We start from the raw sequence: 18,287 nt of genomic DNA on the forward strand, positions 1-18,287 counted from the left end.
GAACCCTCTGCGGCCATGAGAAGGTGGGGTTGTGGAGTGCTAGCCAAGGGATACCTAATACCACAGGGAAAGCAGGAGACTCAAATAGTAAAATGCTCACAATGAGTCTCCTGGGTAATCATGGTGACTGGTGCAGTAACTTCCTTAACCAACCCAGACCCTAATGGTTGACTATCAAGTGCTCTGATGGGGCGTGGAATGGATAGGGGAATCAATGGAATGCCTATACGGTGTGTGAATGCCCTGTCCATAAAGTTCCCAGCTGCGCCTGAATCGACTAGCGCCTTACACTGGGGAACTACCATGTGCTCAGGAAAGGAGATTTTACAGTGCGCAGCAGAGGGCTCTGAACGAGTGTGGGTGTTCGATACCTGGGGTGATGCGAGAGTGCCCTGCCTGCCGCCTCTAAACCCAGAAGAGTGTTGACGAAAACGTGTGGTGAAATGTCCCTTCACGCCATCAGTGTGGCCCTGGCGCTGTCGTCCTCCGCTCTCTCTGCAAGCGGCTCCACCCATCTCCATCGGTTCTGGATCCGAGTCGGCAGCGATGGAAACGGACCTCCTCCAGGACGTCCTCTGGATGCCAGCAGGTTGTCCAAACGAATGGCCATGTCCACCAGTTGCGAGAAGGACAACATGGTGTCACGGCAGGCTAGCTCACGTCGGACGTCCTCTCGCAGATGGCACCGGAAATGGTCGATCAGGGCCCGCTCGTTCCACCCGGACCCAGCTGCCAGAGTTCGAAACTCCAATGCGAAGTCCTGCGCAGTCCTCGTCCCCTGCCTCAGGTGGACCAGCCGCTCGTGAACTCCCCGTAGTTCTCCAAAGTGGCTCCTCCTTCGTTCCACACCGCGTTGGCCCACTCCAGGGCTTTCCCTGAGAGGCAGGAGATGAGGGCGGCCACCTTCTCCCGCTCCGATGGGACCGGCCGGATGCTGGAGAAGTAGAGCTCCAGTTGGGGAAGGAATCCTTGGCACAGCGCCGCTGTCCCGTCGAACTCCCTTGGTCGGTATATCTGGATCCCTCTGGGTGCTGGGGTGTAGGTGGTGGGATCCGGTTGGCCAGCTGGTCTCGACGGATCGGGCTCTCTCCTCTCCAGGCGTTGGACGACCTGAAGAACCCGATCCATCGCTTCACCCAAGCTGGGTGGCATAGTTGAATGCTCCTGGACCCGTTCCATGACTCCAGGCATGCGCATCTCTCCCGCTGACTCCATAGCGGGTGGGTGATTCTGTGATGAGGTGGTGTTGAAGGAGTCAGGCGCAGGAGGGTAAATCACAGAATAACGGACTTTAATCCGCAAAATACAGGTTTTACGCAGAAATGCGTCAAACACACTCCAGGGCACAAAAACAGGCGCACTGGAAAATACAAGGCACACAGGAAATATTCCCGTCGATACAAAATACACGAGCTCCACCGAGCTTCACTAACCTCCACAATAAACAAATCACCCAAACAGACAAGGAAGCAGAGGGAACACTTATACAATGACTAATGAGGGAATAAGGACCAGGTGTGTGTGATTGAAGACAAGACAAATGGAGTGATGATAAATGGATTGGCAGTAGCTAGTAAGCTGGTGACGCTGAACGCCGAAACCTGCCCGAACAAGGAGGGGAGGCAGCCTCGGCGGACAGATCCAATGCCTCCCAACACAGAAGTGAACTATTTAAGATAAGGGCCAAGTTAGCAGCCAACACTGATAAGTGAACACACCATCAACAAAGTGGAAAAATATATATAAAATATATAAACTCAGCAAAAAAAGAAACATACCTTTTTTTCAGGACCACCACCTCATCACTGTCTTTCGAAGATAATTCGTAAAAATCCAAATAACTTCACAGATCTTCATTGTAAAGGGTTTAAACACTGTTTCCCATGCTTGTTCAATGAACCATAAACAATTAATGAACATGCACCGGTGGAACGGTCGTTAAGACACTAACAGCTTACAGACGGTAGGCAATTAAGGTCACAGTTATGAAAACTTAGGACACTAAAGAGGCCTTTCTACTGACTCTGAAAAACACAAAAATAAAAATGCCCAGGGTCCCTGCTCATCTGCGTGAACGTGCCTTAGGCATGCTGCAAGGAGGCATGAGGACTGCAAGATGTGGCCAGGGCAATAAATTGCAATGTCCGTACTGTGTGACGCCTAAGAGAGCACTACAGGGAGACAGGATGGACAGCTGATCGTCGTGGCAGACCACGTGTAAAAACACCTGCACAGGATCGGTACATCCGAACATCACACCTGCGGGACAGGTACAGGATGGCAACAACAACTGCCCGAGTTACACCAGGAACGCAAAATCCCTCCATCAGTGCTCAGACTGTCTGCAATAGGCTGAGAGAGGCTGGATTGAGGGCTTGTAGGCCTGTTGTAAGGCAGATCCTCACCAGACATCACCAGCAACAACGTCGCCTATGGGCACAAACCCACCGTCGCTGGACCGGACAGGACTGGCAAAAAGTGCTCTTCACTGACGAGTCGCAGTTTTGTCTCACCAGGGGTGATGGTCGGATTCGCGTTTATCGACGAAGGAATGAGCGTTACACCGAGGCCTGTACTCTGGAGCGGGATCAATTTGGAGGTGGAGGGTCCGTCATGGTCTGGGGTGGTGTGTCACAGCATCATCGGACTGAGCTTGTTGTCATTGCAGGCAATCTCAACGCTGTGTGGTACCCTCAGCACGGGGGCCCCTCAGGGATGCGTGCTTAGTCCCATCCTGTACTCCCTGTTCACCTACGACTGCGTGGCCAAGCACGACTCCAACACCATCATTAAGTTTGCTGACGACATAACGGTGGTAGGCCTGATCACCGACAACGATGAGACAGCCTATAGGGAAGAGGTCAGAGACCTGGCAGTGTGGTGCCAGGACAACAACCTCTCCTTCAACGTGAGCAAGGCAAAAGAGATTATTGTGGACTAAAGGAAAAGCAGGGCCAAACACGCCCCCATTCACATCGACAGGGCTGTAGTGGAGCGAGTCGAGAGTTTGAAGTTCACATCACCAACAAACTACCATGGTTCAAACACACCAAATCAGTCGTGAAGAGGGCACGACAACACCTTTTCCCCCTCAGCAGACTGAAAAGATTTGGCATGGGTCCCCAGATCCTCAAAGAGTTCTAAAGCTGCACCATCGAGAGCATCCTGACCGGTTGCATCACCGCCTGGTATGGCAATTGCTCGGCATCTGACCATAAGTACATCACTGGGGCCAAGCTTCCTGCCATCCAGGACCTATATATTAGGCAGTGTCAGTGGAAGGCCCAAAAAATTGTCAAAGACTGTTCTCTCTGATACCACACAGCAAGTGGTACTGGAGCGCCAAGTCTAGGTCCAAAAGGCTCCTTAACAGCTTCTACCCCCAAGCCATAAGACTGCGGAACAATTAATCAAATGGCCACCCAGACTATTTACATTGACACCCTCCCTCCCCCCTCTTTGTTTTTACACTGCTGCTACTCGCTGTTTATTATCTATACATAGTCACTTTACCCCTACCTACATGTACAAATTACCTGGACTAACCTGTACCCCAGCACATTGACTCGGTACCGGTACCCCCTGTATATAGCCTCATTATTGTTATTTAATTGTGTTACTTATTTTATTTTTTACTTTAGTTATTTAGTAAATATTTTCTTAACTCAATTTTCTTAAAACTGCATTGTTGGTTAAGGCCTTGTATGTAAGCATTTTACGGTAAGGTTGTATTCGGCACATTTTATTTTATTTTATTCTTCTCTCCAACAGCTTTAATTACTATGCAGGCAAGGGATGTGGGTAAGGCAGGCCTTATGGTTTGTACATGTGATAAGTTCCCTTGGTGACTGACAGAGGTCTGGGGGCTAGCGGGGGGGAGGGCATTGCCTCTTATACACACAGCTGTCACCAAACATTTTTCGACAAACCACACAACTACAGGCTGCAGCGCTGCTCACTCTTCCTGCTTTCCTTTTCACATCAAATATGATTTTTAAAAACATACACCAGTCCAAAGTTTGGACACACCTCCTCATTCAAGGGTTTTTCTTTATTTGTACTATTTTTTACATTGTAGAATAATAGTGAAGACATCAAAACTATGAAATAGCACATTTGGAATCATGTAGTAACCAAAAAAGTTTTAAACAAATCAAAATATATTTTATATTTGAGATTCTTCAAATAGCCACCCGTTGCCTTGATGACAGCTTTGCACACTCTTGGCATTCTCTCAACCAGCTTCATGAGGTAGTCACCTGGAATGCATTTCAATTAACAGGTGTGCCTTCTAAAAAGTTAATTTGTGGAATGTTTTTCCTTCTTAATGCGTTTGAGCCAATCAGTTGTGTTGTGACAAGGTAGGGAGGTGTGTGGGGGGTATACAGAAGGTAGCCCTATTTGGTAAAAGACCAAGTCCATATTATGGCAAGAACAGCTCAAATAAGCAAAGAGAAACGACAGTTCATCATTACTTTAAGACATGAAGGTCAGTCAATACAATATTTTGATTCATTTAACACTGTTTTGGTTACTACATGATTCCATATGTGTTATTTCATAGTTTTGATGTCTTCACTATTATTCTACAATGTAGAAAATAGTAGAAATAAAGAAAAACCCTTGAATGAGTAGGTGTGTCCAAACTTTTGACTGGTACTGTATATGCACATGTAGTGGAAAACATTTACATGTAGCTTTCTGTAAAAGAGCGGGATAAACAAACAGAATCTACTCAAAAAGAAGGACATTGTAACTGAAGTATCTGAAACTTGTCACTATAATATGAAGCGTTCTAGAGATACTCCTACTACTGTTCCATCTTTACCAGATTTACTGTTAGCGGTTCAGTAGGTGACTTACTGGCTAGGAGGAGGCAGGAGAGGGCAATGACGTAGAGCTGGCGGACTGCCACGTCGTAGTGGTCCATGAACAAGTCCAGGAGGTAGACGGCCAGGTGGCGAGCCGCTGGGCACAGTTGGTAGCGGTTACTGAGGACAGCCAGCAGGTCAGCAAAGTAACGCCGCATCCCAATCTGAGGAGAGTGGGACTTGTAGGTGGGCAACTTCAGCTCCTGAGGAAAGGAGGCAAGGAGAGGAGACAGGATGAAAGGGAGTAAGGATATTGCAGACCGCAGAGTTGAATTGCGTATACAGAAAAAACACAGCACTGTGTCAGGAGGTATGTGAGAGCATGAGCAAAGACTCCACTTTCAAATGTCAATCACAGCCAAGAAACTGCAGCCCATTCTTGACCATGGGCCTAAAATATTGCTCAATAAACTCTGTGAAATTCACTTCATTACCAAAAGTATGTGGACACCTGCTCGTCGAACATCTCATTCCAAAATCATGGGCATTAATATGGAGTTGGTTACCCCTTTGCTGTTTTAACAGCCTCCACTCTTCTGGGAAGGATTTCCACTAGATGTTGGAACATTGCTGCGGGGACTTGCTTTCATTCAGCCACAAGAGCATTAGTGAGGTCGGGAACTGATGTTGGGCGATTAGGCCTGGCTCCCAGTCAGCGTTCCAATTCATCCCAAAGGTGTTCAATGGGGTTGAGGTCAGAGCTCTGTGCAGGCAAGTCAAGTTCTTCCACACCGTTACGCACTTCAGCACTCGGCAGTCCATTCTGTGAGCTTGTGTGGCCTACCACTTCGCGGCTCTAACAGGGCAGAAATTTGACGAACTGACTTGTTGGAAAAGTGGCATCCTATGACAGTGCCACGTTGAAAGTCACTGAGCTCTTCAGTAAGGCCATTCTACTGCCAATGTTTGTCTATAGAGATTGCATGGCTGTGTACTCGATTTAATACATCTGTCAGCAACGGGTGTGGCTGAAATAGCCAAATCCACTCATTTGAAGGGGTGTCCACATACTTGTGTATATATAGTAGAGATTGATTTTCTTTGTAACTATGCAACTTGTTTTTCCTCCAGACCAGTTGCCAACTATAAAAGCCTCTTCTTCACGTACATTGTTAACGTTAATGTTGGAGGGAAATTAAACAGGAGAAGTGAAAAACATTAAAGTAACACACTACCCTTGATTAAATATTTTCTGAATAATGTATTAATTAGCATCCCACAGACAGCCAAGTGAACAACCTATCCTATTCCAGATCTTGCAGCATGGAGAATAAATAAAGTGCATTTGGAAAGTATTCAGACCCCTTGACTTTTTCCACATTTTGTTACGCTACAGCCTTATTCTAAGAAAAAATAAAATACTAATAATCCTCAATCTACACACAATAATACACCATAATGACAAAGCAAAAACAGGTTACTTACTTAAAATATTCAGACCCTTTGCTATGAGACTCGAAATTGAGCTCAGGTGCATCCTGTTTCCATTGATCATCCTTGAGATATTTCTACAACTTCATTGGAGTTCACCTGAGGTAAATTCAATTCATTGGACATGATTTTGAAAAGGCACACACCTGTCTATATAAGGTCCCACAGTTGACAGTGCATGTCAGAGCAAAAACCAAGCCATGAGGTCGAAGGAATTGTCCGTAGAGCTCCCAGACAGGATTGTGTCGAGGCACAGATCTGGGGAACATTTCTGCAGCATTGAAGGTCCCCAAGAACACAGTGGCCTCCATCATTCTTATATGGAAGAAGTTTGGAACCACCGAGACTCTTCCTAGAGCAATCGGGAGAGAAGGGCCTTGGTCAGGGAGGTGACCAAGAACCCGATGGTCACTCTGACAGAGCTCCAGAGTCCCTCTGTGGAGATGAGAGAAGCTTCCAGAAGGACAACCATCTCTGCAGCACTCCACCAACCAGGCCTTTATGGTAGAGTGGCCAAACCGAAGCCACTCCTTAGTAAAAGGCACATGACAGCCCGCTTGGAGTATGCCAAAAGGCACCTAAAGACTCTCAGACCATGAGAAACAAGATTCTCTGGTCTGATGAAACCAAGATTGAACTCTTTGGCCTGAATGCCAAGCGTCACGTCTGGAGGAAACCTGGCACCATCCCTACGGTGAAGCATGGTGGTGGCAGCATCACGCTGTGGGGATGTTTTTCAGCGGCAGGGACTGGGAGACTAGTCAGGATTGAGGGAAAGATGAAGGGAGCAAGTACAGAGAGATCCTTGATGAAAACCTGCTCCAGAGCGCTCAGGACCTCAGACTGGGGTGAAGGTTCATCTTCCAACAGGACAATGACCCTAAGCACACAGCCAAGACAATGCAGGAGTGGCTTCGGGACAAGTCTCTGAGTGTCCTTGAGTGGCACAGCCAGAGCCCGGACTTGAACCCGATCAAACATCTCTGGAGAGACCTGAAAATAGCTGTGCAGCAACGCTCCCCATCCAACCTGACAGAGCTTGAGAGGATCTGCAGAGAAGAGAATCTGGGAGAAACTCCCCAAATACATGTGTGCCAAGCTTGTAGCGTCATACCCAAGAAGACTCGAGGCTGTAATCGCTGCCAAAGGTGCTTCAACAAAGCACTGAGTAAACTGTCTGACTTATGTAAATGTGATATTTTCGGTTTTTTATTTGTAATACATTTGTCTTTGTCATTATGGGGTATTGTGTGTAAATTGATAAGGGGAAAAAACTATTTTATCCATTTTAGAATAAGGCTGTAACATAACAAAATGCGGAAAAGTCAAGGGGTCTGAATACTTTTCGAATGCTGAAAATGCACTTTATATATGCCAGCATAGACATAAATAAAATACTAATAAATAAGTTGGTGGGTGCTTATATTTGTCCTATTTTGGGAATGTATTTTTTGCATATCCCAACTCTCCCTGAGACACCCTCGGAGAGAGGGGTCAGGGTCAGGGTCTGCCATTATAAATGGCTCTAACCGCTAGGCTACCTGCCGCCCTATTATCTCTATTTAATTTTGTGTCTGGCAGGGTCACTCTGTTGCTAGGCAAAGAAAGACACAGAAGATCCAAATCCAAGTATTCATACTGTATCTCAGATCTATATATATATCTCATATTCAGGGAGTCTGCCTTATTGCTGTGAGAACAATTGAGTCCGCCTTATAGCTGTGAGAACCAAAGAGTCTGCCTTATAGCTGTGAGAACCAGGGAGTCTGCCTTATAGCTGTGAGAACCAGGGAGTCTGCCTTATAGCTGTGAGAACCAGGGAGTCTGCCTTATAGCTGTGAGAACCAGGGAGTCTGCCTTATAGCTGTGAGAACCAGGGAGTCTGCCTTACAGCTGTGAGAACCAGGGAGTCACCCATGGTTATTCAGGCCCAACCAGGCTGCATGTCTCACAGCCATATGTCCCCCTGGGGGTGAGGGGCTGGGGCCTGACCATCTGAACAGGGCCCTTTGTGGAGCACGGCTGTAATTTAGGGAACTCTACAGCTACTTCCTGATCAGCCAAAGGCATGATCTTATGCAACAAGCAGTTCCAATTGGGTCAACATTCTCCTGTGCATGATTCTCAGTATTACATTTTCTCCAGGAGGAATTTCTCTAGGGTAGTGGGTGATACGATTATGAAAGATTCTGATGGGTTTGATAACATCATCATACTTACACAAAATTATTGTTGAATTGTGGAATGGAATTTATGAATGAATTGGAAATTCAAAATCACTAACATTATTGTTCCACTTTCAATTGTTCCACTTTCAATCTTGTGAACTGCATTATTGTGAAAATGCAATAAGTAGAGTGGCAACAAAAGAAGCATCAATCTCTACTATATATACAAAAGTATGTGGACACCCCTTCAAATGAGTGGATTTGGCTATTCACATTTACATTTTAAATTTTAGTCATTTAGCAGACGCTCTTACCCACAACCCTGGCGTTGCAAACACCATGCTCTACCAACTGAGCTACAGGGGACCCTATTTCAGCCACACCCGTTGCTGACAGGTGTATAAAAAATGAGCACACCGCCATGCAATCTCCATAGACAAACACTGGTAGTAGAATGGCCTTACTGAAGAGCTCAGTGACTTTCAACGTGGCACTGTCATAGGATGCCACCTTTCCAACAAGTCAGTTCGTCAGATTTCTGCCCTGCTAGAGCTGCCCCGGTCAACTGTAAGTGCTGTTATTGTGAAGTGGAAACATCTAGGAGCAGTAACGGCTCATCTGCGAAGTGGTAGGCCACACAAGCTCACAGAATGGGACCGCCGAGTCTGTTCTCGTTTGCAACACTCACTACCAAGTTCCAAACTGCCTCTGGAAGCAACGTCAGCACAAGAACTGTTAGTCGGGAGCTTCATGAAATGGGTTTCCATGGCCGAGCAGCCGCACACAAGCCTAAAATCACCATGCGCAATGACAAGCATTGGCTGGAGTGGTGTAAAGCTCGCCACCATTGGACTCTGGAGTGATGAATCACACTTCACTATCTGGCCGTCCGACGGACGAGTCTTGGTTTGGCGGATGCCAGGAGAACGCTACCTGCCGAATGCATAGTACGCAACTGTAAAGCTGGGGGAGGAGGAATCGCCCAACATCAGTGCCCGAACTCACTAATGTTCTTGTGGCTGAATGCAAGTCCCTGTAGCAATGTTCGAACATCTAGTGGAAAGCCTTCCCAGAAGAGTGGAGGCTGTTATAGCAGCAAAGGGGGGGACCAACTCCATATTAATGCCCATGATTTTGGAATGAGATGTTCGACGAGCAGGTGTCCACATACTTTTGGTCATGTAGTGTACAACCCAGCAGAAAAAAAACTGCTACTCTTCTTGCAGAGAAGTGCTATTAATACATTGAACATCAGTTGGTGAGCACTGAGGACACAGGTAAAGGCTTCCATAGCAACAGTCAGTGGGAAAGAATGGTTTGTGCCCTTTTTCATACAACCACCCTGGAGAGGCATTAAGCTCTCATAAAACACCATGCCTTTGAGCAGGGGTAGAACGAGTATTGAAATATCCTACCCATTCCCACCAACAAACATTTGTTTAAAATGTTGTACTATCTAAAATGTCAAGATACTGTCTCAAAAGATCATACATATAGGATATGTTTCTTAATTTGTAGCATTGTGTGGCGATTTAAATCTATCCACGTTGCAGAGATCAGCATAACAGGGCCGCCGTCAAACATGTGGCGAACTGGCTTTTGCCCCAGCACTTTTGATTTGGTTTAATAAAAAATTGAAAAGAGGGACAAAGTACTATTGTTTAGACTAGGGGTGTGAACGTTTTAACGAAATTGGGACATTAACGTTAAGAAAAAATCCCTAACCGAAAAACTGTTGTTGTTTTTTCTTCCACAAAATGTAAATCACATTGCAGTTATCACAAAACTACCACCAACAGGTCCCGAACATCATAATAAATGGAAACATAAAAATGTGACAAATACTTAACGTAAAAATGCTGTTACGTTAGTAGGAGATATGCATCTTTAAAATGATTTGCCACGGATATACGCAATCTGCACGTCATCGTCATTAAGTAGTCTCCTGAGTGGCGCAGTGGTCTAAGGCACTGCATCGCAGTGCTAGCTGTGCCACTAGAGATCCTGGTTCGAATCCAGGCTCTGTCGCCGCCGGCCGCGACCGGGAGACTCATGGGCGGCGCACAATTGGCCTAGCGTTGTCCAGGGTAGGGGAGGGAATGGCCCGCAGGGATGTAGCTCAGTTGATAGAGCATGGCGTTTGCAACGCCAGGGTTGTGGGTTCGATTCCCACGGGGGACCAGTTTGAAAATATATATATATGTATTCACTAACTGTAAGTCGCTCTGGATAAGAGCGTCTACTAAAATGTAATTAAGTTGGAAAAATGCTCTGCCCATATCGAGTCTGCTGCTGTGCTGTTCTTTTAGCCGACCAACGTTATGACGTAGCGATTGGTGCTTTGGAAACATGCTGAAGTATGGACTGACAGCTGGGAACATGTCTACAACTTCATCAGCAAGTTGTCAAACTATTGTAAATAAGTTACAAGCTGAAGCTACACGCTGTTTATCAGTGCAGTGGCCAACATCAGATAGCTAGCTAAAATTTGATCCCTGTGTTTGTCAGTGAAGCGAGCTAGCAGCAGGCAGCTGATGAAATCACTGGCAACTGATATTTTATTTTTATTTTTTTTATTTCACCTTTATTTAACCAGGTAAACCAGTTGAGAACAAGTTCTCATTTACAACTGCGACCTGGCCAAGATAAAGCAAAGCAGTGCGATAAAAACAACAACACAGAGTTACATATGGGGTAAAACAAAACAAAGTCAAAAATACAACAGAAATACATATAATATACAGTGTGTGCAAATTTAGCAAGTTATGGAGGTAAGGCAATAAAATAGGCTATAGTGCAAAATAATTACAATTAGTATTAACACTGGAATGATAGATGTGCAAGAGATGATGTGCAAATAGAGATACTGGGGTACAAATGAGCAAAATAAATAACAATATAGGGATGAGGTAGTTGGGCGGGCTAATTTCAGATGGGCTGTGTACAGGTGCAGTGATCGGTAAGGTGCTCTGACAACTGATGCTTAAAGTTAGTGAGGGAGATAAGTGTCTCCAGCTTCAGAGATTTTTGCAATTTGTTCCAGTCATTGGCAGCAGAGAACTGGAAGGAATTGCGGCCAAAGGAGGTGTTGGCTTTGGGGATGACCAATGAGATATACCCGCTGGAGCGCAGACTACGGGTGGGTGTTGCTATGGTGACCAATGAGCTAAGATAAGGCGGGGATTTGCCTAGCAGTGATTTATAGATGACCTGGAGCCAGTGGGTTTGGCGACGAATATGTAGTGAGGACCAGCTAACAAGAGCGTACAGGTCACAGTGGTGGGTATTATATGGGGCTTTGGAGACAAAACGGATGGCACTGTGATAGACTACATCCAATTTGCTGAGTAGAGTGTTGGAGGCTATTTTGTAAATGACATCGCCGAAGTCAAGGATCGGTAGGATAGTCAGTTTTACGAGGGCATGTTTGGCAGCATGAGTGAAGGAGGCTTTGTTGCGAAATAGGAAACCGATTCTAGATTTAACTTTGGATTGGAGATTCTTAATGTGAGTCTGGAAGGAGAGTTTACAGTCTAACCAGACACCTAGATATTTGTAGTTGTCCACATACTCTAGGTCAGACCCGTCGAGAGTAGTGATTCTAGTCGGGTGGGCGGGTGCAAGCAGCGTTCGGTTGAAGAGCATGCATTTAGTTTTACTAGTGTTTAAGAGCAGTTGGAGGCTACTGAAGGAGTGTTGTATGGAATTGAAGCTCGTTTTGAGGTTTGTTAACACAGTGTCCAATGAAGGGCCAGATGTATACAAAATGGTGTCGTTTGCGTAGAGGTGGATCTGAGAGTCACCAGCAGCAAGAGCGACATCATTGATATACACAGAGAAAAGAGTCGGCCTAAGAATTGAACCCTGTGGCACCCCCATAGAGACTGCCATAGGTCCAGACAACAGGCCCTCCGATTTGACACATTGAACTCTATCTGAGAAGTAGTTGGTGAACCAGGCGAGGCAGTCATTTGAGAAACCAAGGCTATTTAGTCTGCCAATAAGAATGCGGTGGTTGACAGAGTCGAAAGCCTTGGCCAGGTCAATGAAAACGGCTGCACAGTACTGTCTATTATCGATCGCGGTTATAATATCGTTTAGGACCTTGAGCATGGCTGAAGTGCACCCATGACCAGCTCGAAACCGGATTGCATAGCGGAGAAGGTACGGTGGGATTCGAAATGGTCGGTGATCTGTTTGTTGACTTGGCTTTCAAAAACTTTTGAAAGGCAGGGCAGGATGGATATGGGTCTGTAACAGTTTGGATCTAGAGTGTCACCCCCTTTGAAGAGGGGGATGACCGCGGCAGCTTTCCAATCTCTGGGGATCTCGGGCGTTACGAAAGAGAGGTTGAACAGGCTAGTAATAGGGGTTGCGACAATTTCGGCGGCTAGTTTTAGAAAGAAAGGGTCCAGATTGTCTAGCCCAGATGATTTGTAGGGGTCCAGATTTTGCAGCTCTTTTAGAACATCAGCTGTCTGGATTTGTGTGAAGGAGAAGCGGGGGGGGCATGGGCAAGTTGCAGCGGAGGTGCAGAGCTGGTGGCCGGGGTAGTGGTAGCCAGGTGGAAAGCATGGCCAGCCGTAGCAAAATGCTTGTTGAAATTCTCGATTATTGTAGATTTATCGGTGGTGATAGTGTTTCCTAGCCTCAGTGCAGTGGGCAGCTGGGAGGAAGTGCTCTTATTTTCCATGGACTTTACAGTGTCCCAAAACTTTTTGGAGTTAGTGCTACAGGATGCAAATTTCTGTTTGAAAAAGTTAGCCTTTGCTTTCCTAACTGCTTGTGTATATTGGTTCCTAACTTCCCTGAAAAGTTGCATATCGCGGGGCTATTTGATGCTAATGCAGTACGCCACAGGATGTTTTTGTGCTGGTCAAGGGCAGTCAAGTCTGAGGAGAACCAGGGGCTATATCTGTTCTTAGTTCTATATTTTTGAATGGGGCATGTCTATTTAAGATTGAGAGGAAATTACTTTTAAAGAACAACCAGGCATCCTCTACTGACGGAATGAGATCTATATCCATCCAGGATACCTGGGCCAGGTCAATTAGGAAGGCCTGCTCGCTGAAGTGTTTTTGGGAGCGTTTGACAGTGATGAGGGGTGGTCGTTTGACCGCGGACCCGTTACGGACGCAGGCAATAAGGCAGTGATCGCTGAGATCCTGGTACAGCAGTAGAGAGATGTTTTGTTTTTACTTTCTCACTGTCTATCAGACTCTAGTGTCTGTGTCTGCCCCAGTGCCCGTGTTTCATAGTGAGTGACAGGTCGTGGGTGACAACGTTCACAAATCGATTTAGAATTGTAGAAAATTGGTAAGTGTCAGTTGGGACGTCGAGTGCGCATCATCTCAATGCTCATTTTGGCCAAAACACTTGCAGACTCGAGTGATCACTATTGAATACAACAGCAAGTGGCCACTCGACAAAGGGACAAATGTTCGGTTTGAGATTCAGCCAATGACTGCGGTAGATAGAACTTCATTGCTAACTAGTGGTCATACGCAATAAGACCATATTCTGCATTGTGCACATTCAATTTTATGAATTTTCCTCATGATTTGTCAACTCGTGCACAATTAACCTCTACTTCAGTCTGATCAACTGTAGATTACTGATACAAACCACAGCTGCAGGTAGCCTAGGGAAGCCTATGCGCTCTGATCCCCTCTGGCCAGTGGAAACGAAGCGGTAACATCGTGTATTTATAGCCTAAGCTATGTACTGTAATTATAGCCTAAAATAGGCCCATTTATTTGTGCTAATAGAAAATGTGAATGTGATGAAACTTGGTTTATATTCAAACTTCGGGTGGCTAGGCTACCTAGGCCTTTTCAATCCCAAACTAGACTGGACTAGTTGACTGGAATTAATCAATCAACACCATATTGTGTGAGTTACTTTTTAATTACAGATGCAAAGGCTTCCGATGCAAGCCTGCGTAAAGCAAGCTCAGACCTGTTAGTTCTATTGTTCAATCGCAGTTCTCTTTGTACGTGTAGTTATAAAATATAATTAATATGAACAAGTACAAGGTTGCTGCAGTTTCACAGGGTTTAAACATTCAAAGCAATTCAAATTAGGGGTGGAAAGAGTACTGAGATATTACATTTACATTTTAGTCATTTAGCAGACGCTCTTATCCAGAGCGACTTACAGTTATTGAGTGCATACATGTTTTTGTTTTTTTCATACTCAAGTAGAAATACTGTTACTTACATACAATTTTACTCAAGTAGAAGTAAAATTACTGACTTTCAAAATTACAAGTACTCTGAAAAACTACTGTAATTACAGTAACGAGAGTAGCTGTAATTCGTCACTTTACACTGTCCTTGTGAAAAGCACCTGGTTTAGCTCTGATGCATCCATTTGCTGAAGTATTTATTCCATTAAGCAAATACTGTATGTGAGGTTATGCCTGTCACATTCTATTTCTGAATACCTGGTGATAAAATCTGATCTGGCAAGTAGTTGCCAGAGTGTAAATTATTTCAAACTTGGGCAGTGTAAGAAAGTGTCAACATCAAAGCTCTGGAGACTGCATTCCTTCACGATGAACAAGGAATGTCAGCATAAAGTCATACATCACTTCAGCCCCATTATCTGTCGCTGTTTTAGATCAGTGTGTTTAAGGTTAGCTATTGGGTAACAGGCAGGACGAGAGGGACTTCATATCTATACTGAACAAAAACATAAAAACAACATGCAACAATTTCAATGATTTTACTGAGTTACACTTCATATAAGGAAATTAGTCAATCAAAATAAATTCATTAGGCCCTAATCTATGGATTTCACATGATTGGGCATAGGCCCACCCACTTGGGAGCCAGGACCAGCCACTGGGGAGCCAGGCCCAGCCAATCAAACTGAGTTTTTCCCCACAAAAGGGCTTTATTACAGACAGAAATACTCCTCAGTTTCATCAGCTGTCAGGGTGGCTGGTCTCAGACGATCCCACAGGTGAAGAAGCCGGATGTCGAGGTCATGGGCTGGCGTGGTTACACGTGGTCTGCGGTTGTGAGGCCAGTTGGACATACTGCCAAATTCTCTAAAACGACTTTGGTAGAGAAATGAACATTCCATTTTCTGGCAACAGCTCTGGTGGACATTCCTGCAGTCAGCATGCCAATTGCACGCTCCTTCAAAACTTGAGACATCTGTGGCATTGAGCTGTGTGTCAAAACTGCACATTTTAGAGTGGCCTTTTATTGTCCCCAGCACAAGGTGCACTTGTGTAATGATCCTGCTGTTTGATCAGCTTCTTGATATGCCACACCTGTCAGATGGATGGATTATTTTGACAAAGGAGAAATGCTCACTAACCGGGATGTAAACAAATTTGTGCACAAACTTTGAGAGAAATAAGCTTTTTGTGCGTATTAAACATTTCTGGGATCTTTTATTTCAGCTCATGAAACATGGGACCAACACTTTACATGTTGCGTTTATATTTTTGTTCAGTATAATAATGTTGAGTCTTTGGCAAGAGAGTAGTCCTGAAATCAGGATAAACGCAAACGCTCCACGTCCAGCCAAAGAGCTTCCACTTAGCAGTTCCTACAGGAAGTGGGCATGACATACAGCCGGGGCATAAACAACCACAAACAGCCAGAGCGAGCCATGTTGGCGCATTTCCACTGAGGATTTACCCTGGTGTTTTACTTAAAAGGCTTAGACTTTTCTGTTTCCATCTACGCGGTCCGGCACCCGTGTCTCACTGGGCCATGGCTCTGGCGGACCTGCTCTAAGTTGGTGCCAAGGCAAGGCCACTGGTACTTTTCAGCCGCATTTACATAACAATGGCTAACTGTGAACTTTAACACCTTCTCACAAAGCAACTGTTTTGATTATGCAGAGGTTGTTGATTCTGCTCTTCACAAGTCCTCACTATCAGCCTTAGCTATTGAAACACAATTTCCCTAGTATAACATCAGAGTGTATACCATGGGTATGACAAAACATTTATTTTTACTCCTCTAAATACGTTGGTAACCAGTTTATAATAGCAATAAGGCACCTCGGGGGTTTGTGGTACATGGCCAATAAACCACGGCTTAAGAACAGCCCTTAGCGATGGTATATTGGCCATATACCACACCCCCTCGGGCCTTATTGCTTAAGTGTAACACACTGGTGTTACAGTTGAAAAGCAGCAGAGTGGAGTAGTCAGGTCCTCTGTCCTCCCTAATCCAGTCAACACAGACAAACAACAACCCAGCGTTTGCCCTGAACAAACCTCCTCCACCCATCCGCCCACCACACAGATCTCCTCTTAGTTTAGCTGGAGGCATCAGCTCATATGCGCAGCATTTGCTCACAATACGCATTGTCAATTTGACTAATTACCAATTATGATGACCCATCAATACATCTCTATTTCAAGACGTTTTGGGGTTTATTATTGTTCACAGATTAAGTGTCAATCCCTGATAGATGGTGGAAATCCTGGTCTACAAAATAGAATAACACGAGTCATATAAGTGCATCTATCTGACCATTTACATAAGATGTGTCCCAGGCTGTGGTAGAGGTTCTGATGACCAGACAGGGATAACCAACTCAATCGTTACAGGGGGACATGTGACATTTCACACCTTAGCATCGAAAACAGCAAGGAATAGATGAGCTCACTACTGGAATTTGTTTTTTGTTATTGTTACGGTATTTGTGTAATTCAACTAACTGCGGATGAAAAAGATTTCAAGAACCATCAGAGCATAAGAATGAGACATTCACCTTTATTCGTAGAGACGTGTGGATATCTGCAGCGAGCTGGCTCTTCCGCCACTGCCCCTCGCGTTCCATCTTGCCAGTAGTGAGTCGTGCCCACGGTCCACCCTGAGGAAAACATCAAGCAGTGCCCAGAAACTGATTAGATCCCTGCCCCAACTAATCTACATCACTGGTATCATCTCATTCATCAAGGCACATTTAGGGAAACTGACAAGTTTAACTTGAATTGTTGTATTAATTAATGCGTTATTTCAGTGGTACCCATATCATTTGGATGTTGAAGCAAAATAATGCACTCAAACTGTCATAGTAGTGTGTTGGACGTGTGTAGTCATCGAGTTAAGAGTTCAGAGACAACCAGGTGCTATAGCGGATTGCAGTTTTCATTACACTTGGGTAATTCAATTAATATGTAGCCAATCTAAAAACCAAGCACCTCACTCACAATCGCCATCGGTATTGCAAAAGGTATGCTAATGTTCAGATACATGTGAATTGTCGGCTTCGTTCACATAAATTGTTACTTGTTTTAATTTACCACGCGTGGCAATTCACCTAACCGCTAGAAAGTTATGAACAACCAATCGGATATTTCTGAGAATTGTTCAACGCAACATGACTGTACAACGGAAACTGTTGGAATGGTTAGCCTACAACGTGCAAAACTAGTTACATGCTGGATTGTAGGCTAGTATCTACTTAAACGTTACCTTTCAACCTGCTTTTACCACTGAACACTGCAACACTCCGGAACCCCCGACCCCTTTGTTTCAAACCAACCGCAATCTGAGATTAAATCCTTCGCCGACAGTTTCCCTACACATTTAAACACCTTCAACAACATCAAAAGAACCAACTCCTAGTTTAATCGTCTCAAACCTAAAGACCAGGATATTGTGGTTGAATTATGTTTGTTTTTATTTACGCCCCTCTTCATTCGCCCCCTGTGATGTGATCCTTGTTCTCAATGGAACTCGGTCAGACAACTAACCACACGCCGCTCTCCCTCTTAGCATGGAGGAAAGCTGGAATGGTCTCTGTATATAAAGAAAGCGCCCTCAAACAGCGTGGATATTCT

General features: G+C 45.0%; 1 protein-coding gene across 1 annotated transcript in view; it reads right to left on the reverse strand.

The window, feature by feature from the left end:
- LOC121574249 (cyclin-J-like) overlaps nt 1–17,663 on the reverse strand; it is a 44,815-nt gene extending 27,152 nt beyond the window's left edge. The window contains exons 1-3 of the mRNA XM_041886875.1: nt 17,655–17,663; nt 17,213–17,314; nt 4,864–5,074 (exon numbers count right to left, since the gene is read on the reverse strand). Of these exons, the coding sequence (XP_041742809.1) occupies nt 4,864–5,074; nt 17,213–17,314; nt 17,655–17,663 (322 nt within the window). The remainder of the gene's footprint in view (nt 1–4,863; nt 5,075–17,212; nt 17,315–17,654) is intronic.
- Nucleotides 17,664–18,287: the final 624 nt, after the last annotated feature.

The sequence above is a fragment of the Coregonus clupeaformis genome, chromosome 9, assembly GCF_020615455.1.
Source record: "Coregonus clupeaformis isolate EN_2021a chromosome 9, ASM2061545v1, whole genome shotgun sequence".
In the NCBI taxonomy this organism is placed as follows: Eukaryota; Metazoa; Chordata; class Actinopteri; order Salmoniformes; family Salmonidae; genus Coregonus; species Coregonus clupeaformis.